The sequence below is a fragment of the Neophocaena asiaeorientalis genome, unplaced genomic scaffold (assembly GCF_003031525.2).
Source record: "Neophocaena asiaeorientalis asiaeorientalis breed wild unplaced genomic scaffold, Neophocaena_asiaeorientalis_V1.1 scaffold332, whole genome shotgun sequence".
NCBI lineage: Eukaryota > Metazoa > Chordata > Mammalia > Artiodactyla > Phocoenidae > Neophocaena > Neophocaena asiaeorientalis.
In genome coordinates this window covers 4,106,438-4,123,512 of record NW_020173111.1, presented here as the reverse complement: position 1 = coordinate 4,123,512, position 17,075 = coordinate 4,106,438, and the positions used below count along the sequence as shown (strand labels likewise).

General features: G+C 42.5%; 1 protein-coding gene across 1 annotated transcript in view; it reads left to right on the top strand.

Annotated features, from left to right (window-relative positions):
• Positions 1–17,075, top strand: part of GADL1 (GAD like acidic amino acid decarboxylase 1) — a 258,300-nt gene that overhangs the window by 116,735 nt on the left and 124,490 nt on the right. Inside the window, exons 4-9 of the mRNA XM_024743478.1 lie at positions 3,844–3,970; positions 6,209–6,299; positions 9,929–10,035; positions 10,728–10,843; positions 16,609–16,688; positions 16,809–16,863. Of these exons, the coding sequence (XP_024599246.1) occupies positions 3,844–3,970; positions 6,209–6,299; positions 9,929–10,035; positions 10,728–10,843; positions 16,609–16,688; positions 16,809–16,863 (576 nt within the window). The remainder of the gene's footprint in view (positions 1–3,843; positions 3,971–6,208; positions 6,300–9,928; positions 10,036–10,727; positions 10,844–16,608; positions 16,689–16,808; positions 16,864–17,075) is intronic.

Genomic DNA, 17,075 nt, shown 5'->3' with positions numbered 1-17,075 from the left:
TTTTTTTGCGGTACTCGGGCCTCTCACTGCTGTGGCCTCTCCCGTTGCGGAGCACAGGCTCCAGACGCGCAGGCTCAGCAGCCATGGCTCACGGGCCCAGCCGCTCCGCGGCATGTGGGGTCTTCCCGGACCGGGGCAAGAGCCCGTGTCCCCTGCATCAGCAGGCAGACTCTCAACCACTGCGCCACCAGGGAAGCCCAGAGCTTGTGCTTTTAATGATTCCTCCATACGTCTCTTAAAATCTCAAAATTAACCTCTATCACATTGATCACCTTTCATACTGGAATCAGATTATCAGGAAATGGAGGGAGAGATTTTCATTCCAATTTTATCAGGAGAAATAAATGTCATTTTAAAAAAATGATTTTGAATGTGAAGTGGTATGCTGAATTTTTGGTAACATGCGTTTGGGAAAACTAACAGGAAAATAGATAGAAATGACCCATGATCTTGGAATGGTTAAATTCAAGGCAAAGTCACTGGAAGTGTTTCCTGATATGTACTTATAATTGCATATTTTCCTGTCTTCTTTGTACTTGGGGAATATTTTGGACCTGCTTTACTTTGGAGTAAACTACTCCCCTGGAACTTTTTTTATATCAGCCTTTATTCAGTCATTAAATATTAACTGAGTGTTAGCTAAGGGTAAAGCATTACATTTGGGCCTGGGGGATATTAAGAAAAGTAAGAAAAAGGTTCAGCTTTGAACAGAATTTTAATCTCATTGGGAGAACAAGTTTTTGTTGGGATAGAGAACAGGGGATCCCAATAAGAATGTGATAAACGCTGCATGATTTGGGCAGAGTTTGGAGATTTCACTGAGGAGTGGGCACCTTGAACTTTGATGCAGAGTCTGAAGGTGAAGTAAAGTTTTGATGGACAGAGAGAAGTCAGCACAGGTGTGTTGAAGAAAGCGGGAGGTAAATGATAGAGAGAGAGTTGTAATAGGATAAGGTATTTAATACACTAAGAGGACCCTTCACCTAGAAAGAAGGGCTCATACAGGGCCCTAACGGGAGGTAGGATGAGAAGGGTAGGCTTAAGACCCTAAGTTGTCCATTAAGCAACCCCAAGCCCATTGCAGTATAGTAGACATGCATCCATATGAAGCTGGCTTGAAAGTTATGTTGAAGTTGGGAGAGGGAGGTGAGGATTTTATGCTGCTGACTTAGCCTACTTGGTCAGAGATTCAACAAGTCCCCTTTCAAAGGTGACCTGAGGATAGGATGGGTCACCACACATAGATGATTATTACTAGTACCCTCTTTGATAGACACTTTTTATCAGCCACTTTTTTTGTTGTTTGTTTTTTAATTGAGCTGTAATTTACATTCAGTCAAATGTATTCTTTTTGGTGTGCAGTTCTATGAGTTTTGACAAGTCTTGTAACCATGAACAGAATTAAGATACAGATTAAGATCCATCACCCCCCTTATTTCCCCGTGCCCCTCCATAGTCAACCTCTCTCCTCACCTCTAGCCCCTGGTAATCACTGATCTGTGGGATTTTGTTTTTTGTTTTTGCCCTTGTGGTTTTTGCCTTTTCTGAGGGTAAGGTAGATGGAATCATATCACAAGTAGCCTTTGGAGTCTTGCTATTTTCTCTCAGCAAAATGTGCTGGAGATTCATCCATGTTACATGAACCCATAGTCCTTCCTTTTGATGGGCTCAGCCCATTTGATTTACTTCTGCCCATTTTGGTTCTAAGCTGAGAGTTTGATTTCATACCTCTCGCATGACTTGGTATTTCCTCCTGCTTTCCCCAGCCTCCCACATGCTGGTCTTTATTCCCTGGAGGGCCCCCTGTCTCTCTCCTCCCCTCCACAGCGAAACTTTTTAAAGATTGTCAACACTGCCCCCCTCCCTCTACTTCCTCACCTCCTACATCCTCACTTCACACAATCTGGCCTCCACTCCCACCTCCCTTAGTCAAATGCTCTTGCCAAGGACACCTCCTTGTTGATAAATCCCAGGAGCACTTCTCAGGCTTTGTCTAAGTTGGCTTCTCAGCAGGATTTGACAGTGATGACCGTCTCCTCCTTCAAGCATCCTTCTTCCTTTGTTTAGTAGCACAAAACTCTCCTGGGATTCTCCCTGCCTCCCTGGCTTGTCCTCCAACTCACAACTGAGCTCCTCTCCCTTTGCCCATTTCTCATGCGTTGGCGCCATCCAGGTGAGACCCTGCACCTTCCCCTCTTCCTGTAGGTTCCCTCTGAGCTGTGTCACCTGTGTCATATTATAATGGATGCCTGGAACTCTGTTCCTGATCTTTTACAAGAGCTTCAGTCCAACTGCTACACCCCTTTTGGGTGTCCTGAAGGTGCCTTGGACTAAATGTGCCCCCAAATCATCATCCCCACCCCACCCCATCCACCATCAACCCGTGTGCAAGCTGGAAACCTCAGGATGGCCTTTGGCTCATTGCTCTCCCTCATCCTTGATGTGCTACAGCTTTCTCAGTTCTATTGATGGTGCATTTTCAAAATCTCCAGATATGCTTCATTCCCAAAGCAGCTAGCCTCATCCAGACTACTGCCTTCTCTTGCCTGGTTTATTAGAGTAACCTCTTATTTCCAATTTTATTTGGGATCTCCATATAGCAACCAAAGCTATTGTCTAAAACACAAATATGATCATATAATCCCCCTGTCCAAAACATAAGAGTTTTTCTAGAGCCATGTTCAAACTCTGTAACGTGCCACACAAAGCCTGTCACAATCTGAGCCTTGTTTATCTCTTCATTCATTCATTCATTCATTCATTCAACACATCTTTGTTGATAACCTCTTGTTATGGCAGGCCATGTTAGTTACTTGGGATCGGTGAGCAAAGTGACTGATATGTCTGCTCTCATGGAGATTGTGTAGGATATCATAAATGAATTACGCAGCACACTGGAAGGTGACAGGTGCTATGGAAGAAGGAAAAGAAGAAACAGTTGGGGGGAATTGCTAGAGATGGAGTAATGTGCAGCCTGGAATTTTAAATAAGGACTCAGGATTGCTGTCATTGAGAAAGTGACATTTGAGAAGGGTTTTGGATGAAGTGAGGAAGTTAGTGATGAGGATATTTGGAGGGGGGGGGTCATTCCAGGCTGAGGGCAAAGACCCAAAGGTGGGAATGTGCCTGGTCTTTTAAGAAACAGAAAGGAGGCCAGGTTGTGGGGGCAGAGTCAGCTGGGAGGAAAGCAGTGCCACCAGGAAAGGAGGTTGTACAGGATCGTTTTAGGTCATTATAAGGACGTAGGCTTTTACTTTGAAAGAATGAGGAGCCATCAGAGACGTTTGAGCAGAGGGGTGACCGTGGCTCATATACAAGAGGAGCATTCTGGATTCTGGCTGCCTGGTTGAGAGTAGATTGTATGGGGCCAGGGGACAAGCAGAGAGACAAGTTAGGAGTTATGCCAGGAGCCAAGCTTCACTTCTCCCTCCCTCCCCCAGGCTCTGTGTTCAAGCCACACCAACGGACTTCACTCTTTAGAAGGGCTGTGGGTGCCCTTATATCTCAGCTTTGCCTGTGCTGTTCCTCCCACCTAGAGGGCCCCTTGCATGACCCCATCCCTTAATCTTTGCTTGGTTCACCCCACTCTTATTTTATGTCACAACTTAGATGTCAGTTCCTCCAGGACATCTTCCCAAATGTAAGATGGGGTCCCTCCTTTGTTCCAACAACATCTGCTTTACCATCATAGCTCTGGTCACAGGGAACTATGGTTGCAGGTTAAATCTCTCTCTCTCCCACTTGTCTGGAAGCTTCACAAGGGTAGGGGCCACGCTTCTGACATCCTCTCCACACCTGGCTCTAGCGGGTGCCCAGTTAACCGTGCCATTGCCGAATCTCTAGGTCTGTGAGTGGCGGCCCCCTGAACAGCTGAAACAGCTCCTCGACTTGGAGCTGAGGGACACAGGAGAGCCACACCACCGGCTGTTGGAACTCTGCCAGGACGTCATACGCTACAGCGTCAAGACCAGTAAGAACTTCACTGACTCCCTTGATCCGTGCCTCTAACACGTTCTTCCATTTTCTTAAGCCTGTATTTACCTCACAGTAAAGGCGACTAGGGCACTGTTTATGGGATGAGAAAGCTGGATCAAAAATAGTGGTTCTGATGTTTTGACAATGGTCCATCTAATCCGTAAAATAGATTTGTCAAGGCCAAAGATAGGTTGATAGAAAAACTGTTGGTTAGTGGTCATATGTAAATATTATCTCCTCTTCAGCAATCCTCATCCTCCTGATAAGTAGCAGTATCGTGACTGCTACTTATCATTTCTTTTGTTGGTCCAAACTGATAAACAGTATTTTGATTTTAGAAGTTGTTAAGGGATTTTAAATCTTGATCACCCAGAATACGGCCCCCCAAAATGTTCAAGAGGGTGTCTTTACTATAAACAGGGATAGATTTATTTGTAAAGTACTCTTGGCAGTTGGCAAGTACCAAATTATTTGATCAAATCTAGCAGGATCAAAAGATAAAAACCTTTCGGAAGGTATAAGAAAATGAATGCATGGGGAGTTTTTGCTCTGATAGTTTCACAATAATGCTTAACCACTGTGATCTTTTGTAAATGCAGTAACATGATATTTGTCTTGTGCTTAAGTCCTATTCCAATTGACTGTTAATATCCTGTATACCCAGTGAATAAGTGTCAGGAGTAGAAGAATAACTTTCTAAAATATGCATTTCTCAGTGTGATATAAAGGTAATCTAGTGCTTAAGACCATACAGGCGTTATGCCTCCTTGTGAGTTCTGACACTGAACTAAATTTAGTGGAAAGAACATAATAAAATTCTGGCTAAAAATAATTGGTTTATATCCCCTTGGGAAAGTCTGGTGTATGTATCAAAAAGCCAGTTAGCATTTCAAAAGCAGAGATACATATCTCGTTATTACAGTACATGTCGGAAGTGTAGAACGACATTTAACGCAGTAGATTTTCCAGTTTACTGGATACTTTCCATAAAGTTACCATGGAAATCAATCATAAATTAACGCGGAACTAAAAAAAAAACCTTATTAAAATTACTTGTAGCGATGTCTGGTTTCCTTTGCCAGATTAGAGGAAGTTTGCCACGTTTTATACGAAAAGACATTTTCTTCTGAGACTTTTGTTTTTCATTGAACTGGTTTCAAGAGAAAAAAACCCCAAAAGCAAATGTGGTAAGTTGCAATGAGAGGTCACTAACTAAAATGATTCCCAAATACCCAAATTTAGAAATAGGCCTCCTGCCTCTTTATTCTTTGTCACACTGGGCTTCCTATGATGGAGAATGTCAAGCCAGCCGTTAGCCGGGGGTTTGGTGTGAATATTCACACTGTGTAAAGCCAAGAACCTTTATGAGACCTTTTATAGGAAGGAAAAAAATAGAAAGTTGGAAATGAAGTTTTTCGAGCCTTAAAGGCAACTGCCTTTGAAGTGCATTGAATCAGAAAGTTTATGTAAGCTGCATGATGAGTCACATCGTACTCCATCAACGCGATGCCAGTTGCACTAGAAAAAATGGTCCAATCTGAAAAATTAAAAGGCCACTCACTGCCAGGAGCCTGAAGTGAACCCTGTTGGTGAGTGAAATGTGTTTAAATTAGGGAAATTAACATCGATATTTTTAGAAGGTAAAGGTAGCAGCAGGCTTTGATACGTGGACAAACTGCTCAAATAATCCATTTCTCAAGGTTCTGGTTTGGGTCTGGGTTGTATTTAAAAAGAAACAGGTAAAGCAAAGCTCTCAAAAGAGTGCTCAAGTTCTGCTTAGAAGCATATTGTTCAGTAGACAGGGCTATGAAATGGGTCTTCAACATTTGTTTCCCTTGTACATGACAATGTTTTAAATGCTTTTTTTTTAATTGAGGTATAATTTACATTCAGGAAAGTGGAAAATCTCAGATGCTCAGCTCAGTGAATTTGTACATATCTGCATGTAAGTGACCATCACCCAGAGCAAGATATACACCATTCCTGGGACTCCAGAGGCTCCCTCAAGCCCCTTCCTAATCAATATCTCCTTGCCAAAGGTACCCAGGATTCTAATCTCAGTCTCCACAGATCAGCTTTGCCCCATATTGAACGTCATATAAGTGGAATCATGCATTGTATACTCCTTGTATCCAGCTGCTTACATTGTCTGAAGGATTCACTATGTTATTCTGTCGATAGTTTTCTTTCTTTTTTACTGCTGTGTAGATTAATATTCTGTTTCAATTTACAGACCATCCAAGATTTTTCAACCAGTTATATGCTGGACTCGATTATTACTCCTTGGTGGCCAGATTTATGACAGAAGCATTAAACCCAAGTGTGTGAGTACCTTTAAATGGAATTTTACAAGGAATATGGATTAGAGATTTTGTTAAGTAGGTGAAATTTTATTTCATGAAATTCTATTTAATGGTTTCATTTGTGTAGTGTCATTATAAATAATGGAATAGTCTTATGACACTTTGCAGTATTCAAAGAACAGTTTGGTCTGATAGTGGTACTGTGAGATGCGTAAGGCAGGAATTATCTCCACTTAACAGATGAGAAAATTGATTAGGAACTCATTCCTGCATGAAAAGCCATGTCTGTGCTAAGGTGCTGGAGAGATACTTTGTGTAAAAACAAACCTCTGCTTTGCCTCCATGAAGCAAATAATGTAGTGATATAAGAGATGCATGCAAATTAATCAAAATGATCTACACAAATTAATGTATTATTTTCAAATGAAGGAGAGGTGCATGATGCTATAAATATAAATGGGACAAGTTTTCCTTATTGGGCACTGAGGGAAGTCTTCTCTGAGGAAGTGACGGCTAAGTGCTGAAGAATGAATGAAAGTTAACTAGGTGAAAAGAGGAGGGATGGGTTCCAGAGGGAACAGCATGTTCAAAGACTCTATGACAAGAGACAGCATGGCATGTGCTATGAACCGAAAAGTCAGGGTGGGTGTAGCTGAGAAAGTTATGGGGGGTGTCATGGAGGACAAGATTGGAGCCAGACGTGCAGGGCCCAGTGGGCCACATTTATGAGTTATTCTAAGTACAATGAAAAGCCATTGAAGGTTTCCACATCACTAGGTGACATTTGCTTAGTAAAAAGATCACTGGAAATATGGAGAATGGATTGGAGGAGACCCATTAGGATGGCATTACCTTGGTCAGGTAAGAGATGATAGTTGCTTGGATTTAGACAGAAGTGGTAGGAATAGAGGGGGAAAAATGTCTTTGGAAGATAAAACAAAAAGAACTGGATAATATACTGGATCTTGGAAATGGGAACAAGAGGGAGGTTTATAAGATGATGCCTTATAAAGGCCCTCAAGGGTTTTTGGCTTTAATAGCTGGGTTGTTGGTCATGTCACTCACTGAGATAAGAAGCACCAGAAGAGGGACCAATTTTCAAGTATATGGTTGAAAAGGCAAGAGCAGTAATTCAGTTTTCAACTGTGAACATTTGCATTTGCAGTAACTTTGAAATATTTAAGAGTATACTCTTGGTGAGTTGAGATATATATGGGCCTGAAATTCTGATATTTATATGGAAGTTATAAATTTAGGTGTTACTGGCAAATGATGGTAATTTCAGTAGCGGGCATGGATGAGATTCCTAAAGTCAGGGATTCTCAACTCCTTCTGCTGTTTAGAATCAACCTAGGAATTTGGTTAATAGTAAGACCTGGGTCCCAGCCCAGACCAATTAAATCTGAATTTCTGTCTATGTGTCCCAGGCACTGATATATTTTCATAGCCCAACAAGTGATTTTAATGAGCAGGATGGAGATATTTTAAATAAAAACAAACCAGGAGATGGAGAAGCACTTTCTGCAGGACAGCATAGAGTGAGGAGAGAAGACGACTCGGGCCTGGGCCTTGAGGGCATCTGATAGTTCATGGTTGGGAGGAGGAGAATAAGCCTACAGTGGAGAGAGAAGAAGGAGAAAATCCACTGGGAAGACCTGGGAGCCATGGAGGAGAGTGTGTCCAGAGTCATCTATTGTTGAGCAGAGTGTTTAAGACAAAGACTAAAAATGTCCCTTGGATTAACAACATGGATGTCATTGGTGACTTCAGTTACAGAATTTTTCGTGGAATAATTCAAGACAATACCAGATACCAGGTTACAATTGGTAGAAGAGTTAAGTGGTAGAAAAGATAGTGAGATTACACAATTCTGTGAACCTCTCTTTTTTTTTGCGGTACGCGGGCCTCTTACTGTCGTGGCCTCTCCCGTTGCGGAGCACAGGTTCCGGACGCGCAGGCTCAGTGGCCATGGCTCACGGGCCCAGCCGCTCCACGGCATGTGGGATCTTCCCGGACCGGGGGACGAACCCGTGTCCCCTACATCGGCAGGCGGACTCTCAACTACTGCACCACCAGGGAAGCCCATGAACCTCTCCTTTTAAGTCCTGGGATCTTTCTAACTCCTCATCTGGGTTCTTTTACTGAAATATTTAGAGGCTTTTGAAGTATTAAATTGCTGCTAAGATGAGGAGTCTGCTCAAAATCTCACGAAGCCACGAGCGCATTCTGTATTGTCCTCTCCTCCACCTCCAGGCCAATTTCTAGGTTTACGGTTGAGCTAGTTTTCAAAGACAAGTTTAATAGTATTTTCTTCTTACTAAAAAGTGAATGATTATTTCACTTTTATTTGTAGGTACACATACATATATATACTTTTTTTCCACACTTTTGATATGTGTAAAGTGGTTTCCTAGCATGGTTGAAAATAGAAGCTAAATTGTTTGAAAAATGATGTAACTTTAGAGTGCTTGGCAGGTAGGGAGGTGATAACACAGTAGGTGTTCTCTTTTCCTTTTTTTTTTTTTTTGCCTCTTTACTAAAGTTTTTTTCCTTCTGATGTTAACATAATTGCATTAAATTCCGTGACTATGAATTTAAATGTGTCTGCTTAGCTTACATATTTAGAGTACATATTTATTCAGATTCAATTTAAGGTAATCACCTAATTGTTCAAGAAGGAGATTATACATATTAGTCACCCTCCAGTTATCTGGAGAAAGAAAGAAACGTTATAAAATTACATGGTAACTGTTTCAGGCTGGATTCCTGGGCAGCTGCCCTAGATGGAGCTTAGTGAGTAGGATGTTTATTAAGGGAAACCCTTGGGGTCAACAGGGTTTGAGGGAGGGGAAGGGAGGGGAAGGAAGCAGGAGTGGGCAGAGATAGGAGTCAAGCCACTGTGTAGGCTCTAAGACCACCTCGGCTGACCCCACAGACGTCTCTGGAGCTACCCTGGCCCTTCAGTGTGGTCTGGAGCTGGGCCCCCAAGGCCAGGCCCAGTTGTACCTCCAGCTGGACCAGTCATCAGGTGTGAACCACCACAGGACATTCCTAAAGGGGCTAACTTAGCAATGCTCTCTAATGACAGCATTCCAGCCCAGAGCCTCAAACCTTCATGACAGGGATCCAGGTAGCACTGTGTAGTAAAATCATCACATCATAAGAGATGTCCACAGTGCTCTTGCCATTTGTACAAACCCAGGAGTGTGGTGGAGGAATCCCAAGTTCTAGAGCTGACTGCTAGGGTACTTCATGATAGTAACCTAATAAACCTGGCTACCATGACAATGGTTTTTCTTTAACCAGCATCCAAAGCAGCAACCAAAGAGCTAAACGGCCGCTGTTCATGGCTAATACAAAGAATCCAGGTGCACTGCTTTGATCCTCCCAATGAAATTGAAGGTTTGCTCTAAATTAAGACTGCAAAGTTGCTAGTATCCTTAAAGCCACCAGCTACTGACATTTATCTAACCATGACCAGCGCTGTCATAGACTGTGTATTCTCTGTTTCTGATGGATTCATTTCCAAAGACTCTACCCACACTTCAGCAGCCACTTGGTTTAATAAAACTCTGTATGCATTTCTTGGGACTCCAGAGGGATGGTTTGACTCTAGTCATAGAAGTGAAGTGTTTTTTATATCTATCTAGTTATACGTATGAGGTGTCCCCAGTGTTTCTGTTAGTGGAAGAAGCGGTTCTGAAGAAAATGATTGAATTTATTGGCTGGAAAGAAGGGGATGGAATATTTAACCCAGGTAAGTACAATTAGTTATTGCCTCCATTAAAGCATCTACAATTTTATTCATGCCTTATTTGAGGAACAACTTCCCACAGACTTCCACATTACAAAAACTTGGATATTAATCATGCCACTTGGGGAGAATCGAGCTTGTGCCTTTCTCCAGAGTGACGATATTTTGCATAAATGCTACAGAAGTGACATACATGCTAACAAATGAGATGTCTACAATTTTGGATTTATATCCAACACAAATGAATTTATCTGTTGCTGGAAGTTAGGAAGGGCTATCATACGTTTTTCAAGTTTATCAATTAATTTTACTTGAGAAGTTTCCTGAATCATATTTTATTTCTCCTACAGTCCTTCTTTGGAACCAGGGAGGAGCATGTATTGTCATTTTATTGATTAGAGACAGACAGAAAGAATATTATTAACTATGGAGACTTGGGTACTCTCCCTAAGTCCAGAGATGGAAACTCTTAGTTTAGAAAAGCTCTGGAATGAGAGAATAGACCAAAACTTCTGGAACTGGAGATGAGGAAGTGTGTAAGAGTAATGGGATTGGGGGGGTGGGGTGCTCCCTTGATTTTGACAGTAATTTGTCATTAAGCTGGTGCACCCGCAGCCATCCATGCCTCCTACCATAGCCGGCACTTGGGGAACAAGGACGTCACGCTATACATATTTCTGTTTTTGTTTTTGCAGGTGGTTCAGTGTCCAATATGTATGCCATGAATTTAGCCAGATACAAGTACTGTCCTGATATTAAAGAAAAGGGGCTGTCTGGCTTGCCAAGATTAATCCTTTTCACATCGGCAGAGGTAAAAAACAAATTATTTTTGATATGAGATATAGATTTTCTGAGAATGAATACATCATGAAGAGGGCTTTTTTGTTTGGGTGCTCCCGATGTGCTCTTATCCCATCCATGTGTGCGTCACGTGCCTACGTACAACGTTGTATTCATTCCAAAAGAAATTCTGATCGGTTTGATATTGTAAGCCCTGGCCACCCAATTTTGTACATCACCTTTATTTAAAATTTGTAGCCTGTAACATTTTCTTAGAGAAAAGAGAACACTTAATTTGAAAGTGCCACCTTTTTCTTTGAATCTCTGAGTGTCTTATTTTTGAGAACTTAGATGATTGCTACTGATATCAGGTATGTCTTCTACTCCCATTTCCTTATGAAATTGATTGCTTTGAATGGCTAACACAAGGGCTCTTCAAGAGGAAAGGGAGATATTCAGTAACGTGCGCACACACACGCACAGTTGGATGTTGCCACGATCCCCTATCTCACTGTGCTCCCCACTGAAGTAGGAGGTCCAATTGTGGATGAGTGCATTGGCTTTCAACTAGGCTGCCTGGATTCAATTCCTGTCTCCACTACTTACTATCTGAGTGACCTTGGGTAAGTTGACTAATTTCTCTGTGCCTCAGTTTCCTAATTTATAAAAATGAGTGTATCAGTTAGCTCTAATATCTAACAAATTACTCCAAAACCCAGTGGCATAGGACTATAGCCAGATACTATTGCCTTCGAGTTTGGAGATAGCTGGGCAGTGCTGCTGTTCTTGGCTGGACTTGGCTGGCGAGTGGCTGATCTGGGAGTGGCTGGGCTGGGACGACCCCAGTGATGCTCCACGTGTCTCTCATCTGCCAGCAGGCTAGTCCAGGTGTGTTGTCATGACAGTGGTGCAGGTAAAAAACAGCATGGACACACACTGGGCCTCCTGAGTCCTGGGCTCAGAACTGGCAATTGTCATTTCTCCCTCATTTTCTTGGTAAAATAAGTTGTATATAGGAACCTAGATCCAAGAAGTGGGAAAATAGACTTCACCTCTTAAGGGGACTCTGCAAAGCCACCAGGAAAAGGGATTGGATGCAGGGAGCAGTGAACAGTCTGGGGCCATTAAAGCAGCTCAGTGGCGACATGAGCTTAGTAGGCACTGATTTATTAGTGGGTTTTTGCAAAGATTGAATGAGTTAGAGCATGTAAAGTAGCATCTGGCACATGCTAGATAGACAAAAACGTTAGCTATTAGTAGTAATAGGAGGAGGAGAATGACCCAGCAATAATAATGCAGAGCACAGCTCATATGCAGTCTTACTTAGAAGGGATGCTTTTTTTGTTTTTATTTTTGTGATTCCAGTGGGGGCCTCTGGGGGTCCATCCCACCACTGCTTCTTCCCCATGTCCCCTCCTGTACCTTCTGCAATAATCCTAGGTCTCCTGTCAAACATGTGAGGTGGGCAAACTCTGAAAATTCTCTGTTAATTCCAGCTGGACTTTCCTGTATCTTTTACTTTCTTTCAAGAGCAGGTTACTTTATTATGGCAAAAGTATAAATGGTGCAGGAACCTGACCACCCCCGCGTGTTCCCCCTGCCCTGCCTGAGTTCTGGTTAGTTCAGCGCTAAGAGCAAAGTGGGCATTGAGTTGGGGGCAGCTGGGAGGAGTCATCTAGTCTGAGATTCTGACCTCAGCTCCCCAGGCCCTTCCTCATGAGATGCTCATTCTGTAGCAAGAGAAGAATGCTTGGGAATGTGGACATCTGTGGAAAATGCTTGGTTATTTGGAATGATTATGGAGTAGAATTTCCCTGCCCTGGGAAACTTTGGTTCCAACCCTCGGGTTCCAATCCTTGGTATTTCAGTTGAAGGAACCCTAGTGTATCAGAAATGCAGAGCCCCTCTGCATTAGAATTGCTATTTCCATGCCTTGGAAAGCTGATTAAATAGGGGCCCTGCTATCAGTGCAGTGCTTTTACTTTTGCCTTTTTTGTTCTTCATTTGGTTTAAAATGTACCAGAGTTCTTTTCTGGGATAATTGCTCCAGAAAGAGGGAAGAATTTCTATGGAAGCCTAAAATAAAGATTATGCCTGGGAAAGATCAGTAACAGGTGTAGCTGGCAAGTTGGGAATGAAAAGAAATTGAAAAGTTGTGAACCCAGAACTAAGTATTTTTTAAAATCTCCGGTGGAGATATAGGCGCGAAAAGAGGTAAAATATATGCCTTGGCTAACAGACCAGCAGAGGATGGAGCCAGAAAACCAAGCTAGATGTGTGTCTTAGTTTGCTCAGACTGCTCTACCAAAATATAGAGTGGGTGGCCTAAACAACAGACGTCTATTTCTCACAGTTCTGGAGGTTGGGATGTCCATGATCAAGGTGCTGGTGTCTGGAGAGAAGCTGCTTCCTGGCGAGTGAACCTCTGTGCTCACATGGCCTTGCCTCCGTCCAGGCTCGTGGTCAAAGTGAGGCCTGCCTTCCTCTTTTTACAAGGACACTCATCCCATCAGAGTCTCGCCCTGGAGACCATCACATTGGTGGGCAGGGATTAAACACACATGAATTTTGAGGGGACTCAAACTTTCAGTCCACAACAAAGTGAACTCCATAGAAAAATTCCATGACTTTGAACACACTGTAGCCTTGAATATATGTTTTACCCCATCCACCATACTCTTCTTTGTAGCTCCTTCTTTTCCCTGCTCTGCCAAAGAGACCCAAGTCATAGCATTGGCATTACTTTAATTCATATTTTAGGGACCTCTGTACCACTATTTACAACAAATCAATTCATTACTTAGTTAAAAAAAAAGAATTAAAGAAAGCTGTGTTTCCTAAAAGATCCTAAACCCTATGCTAATCTTTTTGTTATAGCCCCCTTCTTTTTTTCAGGTGTTGGCCCATGGCCCCCTGGTTATTTTCCCAGATTGTTTTATCAGGTGGCCTTACTTTTCCAGTTTTTATTGCAGCCCCAGATGAACCAGGGTAAGTTACTCCATCTCTGCCTTGCACCATCAAATGCAGAATATGTGCACTCGCCACTAAAGGGGTTTTTGCATACACTTCAGGTGTCCGCGGTAATTCAGCTGTTGGTGGAGACCAGGAAGATCACAGCAGAGACCCCTAGACTGTCAGCATATCTAAGGTAGCCTCTCCAGGCCAAGCGGGAACCAAAGAGAAGGGGACTTTTGGAGAAAAGTAATAAAAGGAACAGATTTGTGGCCTGATTAGCAGTTAGATATGAATTCCTTACATTTATAGAAATCTTAGGGTTGTCATTCAAATCATTTTGGGAATTAGCATGAAGTAGTGATTATTGTCTGCCACTAAAAAGTGAGGGAGAAAAGAAACACTTTTCACTCCCAGGCCAGTGATCAGTTGTCATAGTTCCTTACTAACAGGATCGAGGCTGGGATGAGGCAAGTGAGACGTGTAGAGTCCATGTTTCAAGGTCACGCCTCCTTAAATTTTGCACCTGAGGTGCCTGACTCCCTCCATCACGGCCCTGCTCTCTAGGTGAGGCTGCCCTGAGTTTGGATGGCATTGCAGGCATTCATGGGCCAGCAGGTGCTTTTCAGGATGTTGTGCAGGGTGTAAGGTAGTCCATCTGGATTCCGACTCTGCCTCTTTAGGAATTGAACCAGCTGCGTGCTCTTGGAAAAGTCCCTGTACATTCCTTTTCTTTATTTCCTAAGGCATAACATTCATAACCCCGCTCTCCCCACCACCTGAAGCTAATTTGAACTTCAAACTAGTCAGCATCATAGGACTTCAAGTGCCCAGAACACAATCCACAGGAGGGGAAAGCAGTGGCTCACTGAGAAACCCAAGGTCACAGATGAAATCCTTGCTGGAACCAGGAAGGAAAAGTTCAGTGCAATTCTGTCTTTCCTGTGGACACTGGTCGTCTTACTTTTATAGAAATGAATACCCACTGAGATTTGTGTGTCTTCTGTGGACGAGTGAAACTCAGGGGGAGATTGGGTCTTAGAGGGACTAACTTCTCTTCTGCCAGTGAAGGGAGTAGGCACCTCTTGTTTCTAAATGCAGCTGTTACTTCTGAACTCCGGCCTTCTAGGTTTTTCCTTCTCTTGAAACTACTCAGTATGTCTGAAGCATTGCTCTCTCTTTTTTTTCCCCTTCCAGGGCTCTTTTCCTCCTCTGATGCTTTCAGATGTTTAGACTTGAGTTTTTCAGACTTGTGAAAAGCTGTCTGTATCCATTTGCGATTGACATTGGACTCTACTTTGCCCTGAGATACCCAAAAATAGCTCCACCGAAGCTATTCTTATTCTGATGACAGGTTTTTTATTCAGCAGATCCATTGGTTGGGGGTATTTTGCTGTTTCTCAGGGCAAAGCAAGGTGATTTTCCTTATTGGCAGATGTCAGTGGGGGTAGGCTACTATTTATCATTATGAAATCAATAGCTGTTTGGTGCCAGAGCCCCAGTCTCTGGTGAGAAATAATTCACCTTAGCTGTGTCACCTTAGCTATGGCGGGCTGATGTAGCAAGTAGGGAATTAACTATATTTTCATGTACATTATTACTCTTCACTATGCACATGTTCTTGTAACAACTCGAAATGAATGCATCCTATAGGCATTTTGAATGTGTCCTGTTTGATATTTGGAAATTAATTATTTAGGATGGTTTCATTTTTCCTGATGGTGTTACTTCTGCATTTATTTTTGCAGAACTCAAAAAGAGCTCCCCATAAAACTCTCTTGACAAAAGAGGAAAAAAATTACCACATTTGAGGGAACTATATCAAGTTGAGTGTGAAGGCTTGACTACTCTTTTAATGTATTCATACCCACAAATTAAATTACTAAGGTTTTTTGGTACAATAATGTCCTTTAGCACCTTCATTTTTTCTGGCATGAAAAGGAATTAATTGACCACCTGTCCACAGTAATGTATAAAGAGCGACATCTCCAATGTTTGAATGCTAATTATTTGATAGGATTTACGTAGGGCAAAAAGACCCAACACTCCAAAGTCTATACTACTATTTGCCGATAAGAAATAGACAAGACCTAATTCCAAAGCCAGCTCTTAGCCTCATTCATGCCAGGGCTGCATCAGTAGTGTGTCTATAAATTATTATTACTTTTGTTGTTATGATTTAGCCACATTCCCGTGTGTCTAATTTCAGTCTTACATTCACTATTAAACAAGATTGGTCAAGTGTCTGATCAGCATTTATAACCCATTGTTTGCTCTTGAAAACAGATCCTCCTGTGGTCTGTGACTACAATTTTTGAGACAGTCTTGCTCACTCCTTAGAGGGCTTTTGAGTCAGCAGTGGACTAGATTCTGTTTCCATTAATACTGAGTTTTATTAGTAGCATCAAGAGAAACTTTTCTCAATGTTACTTAAAACAACAGCCTCCAGTGACCAAGTTTTTTCCGTATGCCAGGCTCTGTGCTAGCTCATTACATACATTAACCTATTTAACTCCATGACAAGCAGGTGGAGGAGGCATCCACATGTCCGCTTTATAGATTAGCAAATGGAGGCTTGGAGAGTATGTGTTCTTTGCTCAAGGGTCTATAGCTGTAACTGGGAAAACTTGAATTAAATCCTGGTTTCTCTGACCCCAACCAAAATCAGTGTTTTCAACCACTATACTAAAGAGCTCAGTTAAATGGCTTTCTTTGTTTTTATGGCAATACTATTCCAAAGATTGGGCTTAGCCGTATAATGTACACCCATTTAGATAAATAAACAGTGCTTTTTTCATGCTATGTATTTGTGTCTCTCTCTCCCCCTTGCCTTTTTGAATGTAGTGTCATTACTCTATGAAGAAGGCGGCCTCCTTTCTTGGGATTGGTACTGAGAATGTTTGCTTTGTGGAAACAGATGGAAGGTAATGGGGACAGGATCCAGAAGCCAGGTGGGTGGAGGGGGAAACTGATACTATTTAAAAAGCAGTACCAAGGTCTGTTCACAGCTGAACATAACAATGTCTCAAACCTGTGTCTCTTAGAGGTAAGATGATACCTGAGGAGCTGGAGAGGCAAGTGTGGCAAGTCAAGAAAGAGGTGAGAGGGGGAAGGAGAGGGAGGGAGAGAAAACGTTTGTGTGTCTGGGCATTGGGGGAGCATGCAGGGCCAGCAGCCAGGCCCACGTCTGAATGTGTGGGAGAGAGAAGAGGGCCCCTTAGAATTAAAGGAGGAAGCTCATTTACAGATGTGCTATTTCCGGGTGCTTGCTCTACACGTTCTGCGGAGTTTCTCAGATGTTCTCATTCCCA